The sequence below is a fragment of the Electrona antarctica genome (assembly GCF_951216825.1).
Source record: "Electrona antarctica genome assembly, chromosome: 20".
Classification (NCBI taxonomy): Eukaryota; Metazoa; Chordata; class Actinopteri; order Myctophiformes; family Myctophidae; genus Electrona; species Electrona antarctica.
This window is the reverse complement of record NC_136801.1, coordinates 24,065,359-24,075,211: the sequence shown is the minus strand read 5'-3', so window position 1 is coordinate 24,075,211 and position 9,853 is coordinate 24,065,359. Positions and strand designations below refer to the sequence as shown.

The 9,853-nt window shown below is 41.3% G+C and overlaps 1 protein-coding gene across 1 annotated transcript; it reads right to left on the bottom strand.

Moving 5' to 3' along the window:
- Positions 1-436: 436 nt before the first annotated feature.
- On the bottom strand, positions 437-8,583 carry LOC306913216 (uncharacterized protein; the record flags this gene model as incomplete). The annotated part of the gene is made up of 5 exons (XM_079489804.1): positions 8,546-8,583; positions 2,783-2,882; positions 1,183-1,294; positions 920-994; positions 437-812 (listed from the first exon to the last, which is right to left on the bottom strand). Exons 2-5 carry the CDS (start codon positions 2,862-2,864, stop codon positions 437-439), a joined length of 645 nt encoding a protein of 214 aa, XP_079345930.1. The 5' UTR covers positions 2,865-2,882; positions 8,546-8,583.
- Positions 8,584-9,853: the final 1,270 nt, after the last annotated feature.

Here is a 9,853-nt window from a genome sequence, read left to right as displayed (position 1 = left end):
CCCATTGCTTAGAAACACATCACAAGAAAGTTAAGGAATACATAGTCCCAACATAGTTATCATATAGCTATCTTAATAGGATTAAATAACATCACCAGCTATACACACAACAAATAATACAAACAGCAACAATCATGAACATCATAACAAGAGTGCATCACTCCATAAATAAATTAATGCAATAAATACATTCTTACATTTCTTTACCACTGAGAATAAATAAGATAGTGTTGTATTAATAACTTAAAACTTAACAAATCAAGTGAAACATAAATAAACAGTTTTGAGACATTCATTCAAATGCTGGTTCGACATATGCTGATTCATCCTCTTTAACTTCCCGTCTATATGAGGTCATTATTGGCTGGAGGAGACGGAGACGCCACGCTATTGGTCGGCTGGCCTGCTGAGCTGAGGTGCGACTGGTATACCGTCCTCACTGGGATGAGGAGGAGAAGGAGGTAGGAGACGAGGAGACGGTAGGGGAGGAGGAAGGAGATAAGGTAGAGGTGAGGAGGGAGAGGAGAGAGGGAGTAGAGGACGAGACGGTGGAGCGAGGGGAGGTAGACTGAGTAGATGAGGAGGAGAAGGAGGTAGGAGACGAGGTGACTGTAGGGGAGGAGGAAGGAGACGAGGAGACGGTAGGGGAGGAGGAAGGAGACGAGGTGACGGTAGGGGAGGAGGAAGGAGACGAGGAGACGGTAGGGGAGGAGGAAGGAGACAAGGTAGAGGTGAGGAGGGAGAGGAGAGAGGGAGTAGAGGACGAGACGGTGGAGCGAGGGGAGGTAGACTGGGCGTTCCTGCGTGCCGTCCTGTCATGAAAATAATACAGAAACAAGTATAAGATTATTTGAATAAACGAACGAATGAATGAATAATGAATGAATGGATGCTTTATGCCAGTGACTGATTTTCTTACTCAAACGATGCGACCTTGCGGCGCACCCAGGGAGCGTTGAACTGACTGCAAAACAAGCCTTTTTCTGTCTGAAAACTGTGAGAACAAAATAGTTTAGAATAGACGCATTAGATGATTGTGGGTAGATAGGTAGGTATAGATACGTAGTTACAGTAGGTAGGTAGGTAGGTAGGTAGGTAGGTAGGTAGGTAAGTAGGTACATAGGTAGGTAGGTAGGTAGGTAGGTAGGTAGGTAGGTAGGTAGGTAGGTAGGTAGAACTTACATGATAGCAGTAACACATGGCAGGTTCCTCCTCTGGACCAGATACCCTACAATAGGATCTGTGATCTCCTGTCTGCTTACTGTAGTACAACAGGACGACAGCTTCTCAGGGGCTGTAAGGAAACAACGGACGGTTAAAATGTAGGTCATTATTTTGCTCTGACCCATACTGTTGTGGGCTGCCCACAATGCAGTGGTTCCTATATTACTAACAAATGCCACCGTCATAGTTCCAACTGTGGTTCTCCCCATGCAGGCACTGTCCTGGCACGGTTGGTTTTCTATCCTACCAGCACGTTAATTGCATTCATTAAGTGCAAGTGGTGTCCTTCAGTCTAAAAATCAGTCTATTTAGGGGCCAGTTAGACCTGATGGGATAGAAAACCAGCTGTACCAGCAGGGGGCCCTGAGGACCACCAGGGTTTGGGAACGACTGCTGTAATACTATCATGAACAACTCTACTGTATAGCCTACAGACAAAAAAAAAGTTGTAGAAATCTTGATATGACAATTTCCACGAAGGGAAAGCCAGAATGTGTCATTTTATAGGAGTCTCCAAGACAGTCACCTCATCAGCATGCAATGTGAACGTTTTCTCTTTAAATCCAGAACACATTCTACACAGCTTATTATTATTCTATTTATTTTACAATTATTGAGAGTGAGGAGGAGTATAGAGGTCTGGTTGGTGGACAAGGGCCTTGCCATGACTATGTAGGAATGCCACACTTATAGACACTCAAACATCAGTGGTTGGTTAAGATGACAGGTTAAGCTGAGAATAGGAGGCAGAGGGCAGACCCTGACCCGGCCTGACCCTGTCTAGACCATGGGCTGTACGGTGTCGGGCAGTCCCAATACAACAGTTTAAATAGAATGAATAGTTATAACCTGTCCAGGGGTCATCGCCATGCTGGCTTGTGGTGGACATTTTTGTCAATTATTCTTTTTTTGGCATGGACAAATAATAATAATATTTCCAGGCAGAAACACAAAGAGGTAGCACTGAATTACCATAACAGGTCTGTAACTCTGAGAGTCTACAAATGGAACCTAATGGTTCCGTTCGTAGACTCTCAGAGTAAAGGGGGTACCTTGCAAATAAAACATTTGAGAACCACTAGTACTAGTTGGACTCCTAATATGCCAGAGTCGTAGTAAATAAGTGTCACTACATATTCTGAAGAATACCTGGAGGCTGACATTTAGTAATTGTTCCGTACGATGAAAATAAGAACATTATAATGGTGCGTACAAAATAAAATATTACATTTGCCACGGACAAGACCAAGTCTTTGCCACGGACACATTTGTACATATTGATTATAACCCATGAAGACCTGAGGCTGATTCTACAAATTCCTTCTAAACCAGCAGTTCTTTCAACATCTTACAAAAATGTTCAAAAATAGCAGACGTACAACCCTGTGAGCTTGTATATCTGCTTTTTTATTTAATTGCCAACGCTAAAATCTAAAATTGACACGGTGCTTTCCCGGTTTTAATGGGATAAAGTTGCAAAGTAATACTGGCTTTTAAATATTTCCCTCACATAATACAATACTACTTATACACTACTACTACTACATAGGCTACTCACCAGCTGAGCCCATGTCCACCAGAGTCACCAGTACAGCGCAGCACATTACGGCACATTTGAGCAGGATTCCACAGGATGCCATTTTTACGTGATAACAGATCTTAGTGTGTGAAAAGAATGAGTGACTGAATGATAAATGAAATTGATATAAATAGTTGAATATACTACTTCTTCTCTCCTCTCTTTTTCCTCCTCAAGTCCAGTAGAGTGATCTGATCTGCCAGGCTTGAAGTGTCTGTGATATTTAAGGTCTGGAAATGCAGAAGTTCAACCTCTGAGTTGAGTCACCCGGGCCCCAACCCATTCATCTGAATGAATGAATGAGCGAAGGGATGATCAGTGAGGGAGTTTCTTGCATGTGACTGTCTGGTATTGGCCAACAGGAAAACACTTTTGTTTCCGCTTTTTATCTTTAGATGCTAACGTCCGATCACGGTCCATTCCGTTGTGACACTGGACCTTGGGGTGTTCTGGCCGGGGATTCTCCACAAGCGTGGAAAAAATGAAATCAGACGGAAGTGATGAAAGTGACCATTTCATTCTTTGTGGGTCTGACAAAGCGGGCACTGAAAAAGTGACACCAATTCTTAGAAATAAGTGTTTTCACATAACAGGAACAAATGCTGCTGCAACTTTCTAAAGAACTTTGTATGTAATTGTATTTAATGCAATGGTGCTGTATAGCTATTATTTAGCTATGATTCACAGTATATGTCATTGGTCGGGAAGTAAGTTTGACCTCAGGCCAATTATTTTCTAAGCCATTAGACTGTGGGCCATAACACAATCAATGGCTAATTTAGGAACTACAACATGCAACAAAACACCTTACACTGATAACTATATTGCTAAGTAAAAATGTGTGTGGTATAACTACTGATAGAAATATGTGTTATCAAATGTTATAGGCAGATATAAATTCTGTGAAGTTCTGTAATATTGTCCTCGAATGTGGCACTTTGTATATTAGTTAATCAAAAAGTACAAAAAAGGAAAGAAAATGTTCTTTTCAAAGAATAAAATACCTCTGTCATGGTCCAGTTGTATTGGTAGTGTTTAAGGCATGTGAAACACACCTTTGGATTGTCGTTTAAACTTGAGAGAAATATTGAATCCAAAGGACTTAACTTTAGACTCATAAAGTTGACAGTGAAAACAGAACATTGAGAGAATAATGGAAAGAGGTGTTCATACAACTTGGTTTCATCAATGCAAAGCCAAAGCCATTACTGTCCATTAGGCCAACTGTCCAACCATAGCCGTTTTTAAGTCCAATTTAAAAACGTCTTTATTTAACATTGCCTATCCCAGTGATGTCTAATAACAGCTAGGTCTTGCCTGGGCTTTAAATTAGCTGTGTTTTCTATTTCAATCAAAGGTGGGAGTATTTGTTGTAATTTATATGCTCCTATATCTTATTTAAATTGTATCTATTATAATCTGTATTCATTTTAAAGTGCACTGTTGCACTCTGTATTTGTTTTTATTCTGTAAAGCACTTTGAATTGCCTTGTGTATGAAAGGTGCTATATAAATAAAATTGCCTTGCCTTGCCTAGGCACGTATCGATTCACTCAAATCATGAATCACGATACGATTAAAATCACGGTATTAGGTTCACAATAGGATGTTTCACGATTCTTTTTAACAGAAATGTATTTTCCAGACAAATGACCGAAAAAAATCTTTATTATTATTATTTCTCTCACACAAATCCAGTATTATCTTCTTTTTCTTTTACAATACTATAGCAATACTGTAGCAAATGACAGGCTTTAGGTTTAGGGACCCGTCTCGTCTGACTGTATGAACTGAGGATCTAACTCTTATCTGATTCAGCAACATCTTTTATCTTTAGATGCTAACGTCCGATCACGGTCCATTCCGTTGTGACACTGGACCTTGGGGTGTTCCGGCCGGGGATTCTCCACAAGCGTGGAAAAAATGAAATCAGACGGAAGTGATGAAAGTGACCACTTCATTCTTTGTGGGTCTGACAAAGCGGGCACTGAAAAAGTGACACCATTTCTTAGACATAAGTGTTTTCACATAACAGGAACAAATGCTGCTGCAACTTACTGTAGCAAATGACAGGAAATGACAGGCTTTAGGTTTAGGGACCCGTCTCGTCTGACTGTATGAACTGAGGATCTAACTCTTATCTGATTCAGCAACATTACAGTCATCAGTTCTTCAAAAGAAACAGACAATCACTCTGGTCTCATGATCAACCAGACCAGTCACAGGGACTGTTCATATCTCCTAGATAGAAGACCCTCCCTGAGTAATATTAACCAGTCAAAAATGTGTGATCCTCCCTAACCTTGTATACAGTCAGTGTTTATCACTTGGGTTGTTGCAACATGTACCGAGTCCCCTTGAATCTCTTCTGTCTGAAAACAGCACACCTGCTGCCATGATGCCATCATCAACATGAAGCAAGAACTAACATGTCTTCCAATCCAATCCAATCCACTTTATTTATATAGCACGTTTCAAAACTCAGGGTTTACAAAGTGCTGTACAGGAGAAAATCAAATCAAATACACTATAGCTACCACACAGAACAACTACAGCAAGAATACAAAGTACAAACAGTGAAAACAACTGAGACACATGACAGAAAAGGTGAAACAAAACATTTATAAGGACCGAAGTAACTCAAGCGGGATTAAAAGCCAAGGTATAAAGGTGGGTCTTTAGGCGAGATTTAAAAGTCTCGATGGAAGGGGCCAATTTGACATGGGAGGGGAGTGCGTTCCATAATTTAGGGGCTACAACAGAAAAGGCTCGGTCGCCTCTGGACTTTAAGCGGGTCTTCTTTGTGACCCTGAGATTTAGCTGGCCCTCAGACCGCAGTGACCTTGGAGGAGTATAGACCTCAATAAGGTCAGACAAATATAGAGGAGCCAGACCATTAATTGATTTAAAAACAAAAAATAGAATTTTAAAATCAACTCTAAAGCGGACAGGGAGCCAGTCTTCCCTCCTGGTCTCTCACTATGCACGACGGTACCACTTTATATTAACTATACACTAACACTATTAATGTCTGTGTTACTATTACACATTTTCTACTGTACATCATATACTTTGCGTATGTTTTCAGCAGTTTTCAACTTTGAGTGTTTTCAGCGAGCCAACGTGGTTTCTACAGGAACTGCCTTTTCTATTATTGTTATTGTCGCCATTATAGTTGTTACTGTTGTTATTGCTGTTACTTGTATCTGTTTCAGATCTCTCCCTCCGACTGCCCACCCTAGGGTGGTTTCTTCCAATTAAAAGGGAGTTTTTCCTTGCCACCAAGTTTTTTCAGGGCAGGTGGGACAACTTCCAATCTCTGCTCTATTGTAAAGTGTCCTGAGACAACTTGTGATTCAGCACTATAATGAAATAAAATGAATCGATGACAAGGACACACGTGCAATCAACTTTAAGCCAGCAGTATACGGGAACTGCTGATTCACGGCAGCCTTGCGCAAATGATGCCGAGTCACCAGTAGGACGATAACTCACAGCCGAGGCGTCTGATTATTACTATGGAAACTTCCAATAATCGTTTCCTCTTATGCATCCCTTTTGTCAGACCTGACCCCTACACACACGTCATGCACGCGCACACACGCACACTCGCACGCACGCACGCACAACGCACGTGAAATATGTATTTATGTCCACATAAACAGAAGTACAAGTATGCCTTGTACAAAGAACATAAACACTGCCAGTGCTGTCATACAATATGAAAACAGCCAGTTACAAAGTGCCTAGACGGCAGAACATTGTTACATTGCAGTATAGTTGACATACTTGTCAGACGCAGAATAAATCATGGCTAAAGGAAACAATGCCTCCTCCAAATTGAGAGGCTTTAGCTGATACTGAACAGTACCTAGCTAACTGCTTGGCCTTCCTTTCTTGTAACTGTAAGCCCCTCACAACATATTTGTGCATGTTCCCTAGGGCCTAGGCTATACCAAAGATAAAAACTATATAAATATAGGCCCATTCAAAATTGGTAACACGAAGACATGCATCCTCACATTTACTGTGAAATATAATGTTGTTGTTGTGTGTTGTACCGGCACCTTGGCCGGTAGTCCGAGTCTGGCGGTGTGCCGCGGGTTCGATTCCCGATCCCGACGGCCTTTACTGCATGTCACTCCCCCATCTCTCTCCCCCATTTCCTGTTAGCCTACTGTCTGTCTCTCTATAAAAAATAAAATAAAGGCGAAAGCCGCAAAAAAAACCCATTTAAAAATAGCTAAAAAACGAGAAGAAAGCAGCAAATGAAAAAAAAAACAACACTCATCTTTTACTTTGTCTAATAACAACCTAAAACATGAACCTTGGTTGAAAAAAAACAACACTCATCTTTTACTTTGTCTAATAACAACCTAAAACATGAACCTTGGTTGAAAAAAAACTAAAGTTGTCCTTTAATAAGTAATATGTTAATAAGCTAACCCCATCCCATCCCACACTGCACCACATGCTGCTGAACCAAATATACTTTCTACTGAAGCTAGTTTGCATATTATATAGCCATTGACCCCCCCTGCTGGTCAACATGAAGAATGGAACAGAGCCAATCTTCTATGTAAAGTAATGAATAGCATAATAAGGCAATGTAATGTAATCTTACTTGGTCATGAGTTTGCTTTATGACCTTGGATTTGCATTCACATCAAAACATCGGACAGGCTGATATGTTAGTGATTTAATATTAATAACAATAATAATAACAACAACAATAACAACAACAATAATAATAATAATAATAATAATAACAATAACACAAATACATTATTATTATTAGTGTGGACTATTGTTATTGTGACACTTTCTTCACCCATTCACACACACACATTCATGCAGCAGAAACCATGCAAGGCACCAACCAGCACATCAGGAGCAATTAGGGGTTCAGCGTCTTGCTCAAGGACACTTCGACACTAACTCTGGGGGAGCCCGGGTTCGAACAGGCAACCTTGCGGTTACCATCCTGCCACTCTACCCCTGAACCACCGCCGCCCCTGTAACCGTAACTGTACCCAATCTATGTTTTACAATCGTTTATAAAGACATGAGTTCCATTGAAGGGGCAGAAGACCAAACTATTCAAGCGTTATAGAAGTTTAGGGAGGGGCCTATGTAAGCGACTGCGGCAACCACACTTTTCTAGTTATTATTATTCTTATTTATTATACAGTTAACTATGGAATCGTGCATTTCCCATCAGTGTGTGTTGGTTGGTTGGTCGGGTGAGAGACCACGTGACATCACATGACATCATCAGGGATGGAGATCCCTGTGCTTACGTCATCAATATTAAGCCCATATATGGAGATCCCTGATGTCATTAATATTAGCCAGCAACTCTACATCTGACCTCCATATGGAGCTGGCCTGTTCTGACATGCCATATGTTGATCCTTCCCCATCCCCTCCTTCCTCTTCGATGTCTCCCTTTTGACTGATACCTGTCCATTCAAACTCTAGAGGGGCCTGCCCCAAAGTTATTAGTGCAGCCGCGCCCGGCAGCCGGCAAAAACTAGAGTTGTTAGAATTTTCCCTTGGCACTTGGGCATGCAGTGCACAGACTGGCAAAAAAACTAATACGTAAGATGCAATAGCCTATACATTCCCATAAACAGCAACAGTGATCATGGTGGGCTGTAGGGGTTGGGAGAGAGGGTCATTTTAGAAATGTTCTTATTTAACATTTCCACAGCAGAGGCATAAGTAGTTCTTGTAGCCTACCGTTTGTGTTTGCTTTCTTGCCTGGTGCTCAAATGATGATCTGCACACAGTGTCCAAATCATGCCTTCAATCCAGGTGTTCTCAGACTCAAACTTGGTACTGCCTGCAGCGCAAAGTCTGGAAAATGTGAGGTTAGGTTCTGGATGAATGCTGCAGCATGACAGACGATGGTCTATAGAGCTCAGTCAAACTTTAAACAAGCAACTGTAGGCCTACACTTTAGAAACCAGCCAAAAAGCCTGCAACCTACGACCTACTATCAATATTTTGGTAGCCATGAGCACTCAATGGCCAACAGGCTGCTAGCCTACAAGACTGTGGTTTTACTGGTCCCTGTAAACAGGAAGTAGGCCTAGAAACAGGAAGTAAGTGTACAAGCAGTAGGCCCTATTGTGTGTTCAAATTGTGTCAGACCACAGAAAAATATGTTACAATTAACCCACCCAGCCTAATTAGAATGATAAAAAGGTTAAGTATTTAAAAAGCACACCCGTGTGAAGTGAGGGGTGCTAATATATTAAAGTCTAACTCATGTTGATTTAATAGGTGATGCAATGTGATGTAAAACAAACGATGCCAACTAAATTCTCTTTATTGTTAATGGCATTTAATGTTTGTGTTAGGGACAAGATGACGTCAATTAACTTCATTGTCAATGGCGTTTTAAAAACAAACATTGAACTAAAAACAAGTTTAAACCTGTATATAGGAGGGGCTAGCGCCCCTCAAGAACTCCACTTAAAAGGAACTACTTATTCTAGTCAGAAGATGGCGCTGCACTCTAGGATATAGCATCAGAAGACTGGTATAGGCCCAATACCTTGGGTGTACCATGGGTGTACATTGATTGGCATAATCCCTAAACTACACCAGTCTTCTGCCAACTGTGTGACTCTGATAACATCACTGAAACTCACCTTAGTGTGTCATACATCAGTGGTTCCCAAAGTGGGGTCCGGGGACCCCCAGGGGTACCTGAGGGAGTTCCAGGGGGGACCCAGCTAAATTATAGTTTGGAACCAAATGGACCATTATGGGCCTGTAACTCAGAGTCACAAATGGACACTCTCAGAGTTAAAATAACATTGCTTTTACAATATAAATTGGGGTCCCAGAGATAGAAATGCCATTAAATGGGGGTCCGTAGAATAATCCATGTCAAACTGGGGGTCCTTGAAATTCAACTGGTTGAGAATCACTGCTAGAGACATAAAAGTCTTCTCTTATGGGGGTCCCTGGCAAGGCTGGCATATCTTTTCAAATGGGGGTCCGCGAGCTAATTAGTGGCAATTTGGGGTCCTTGACATG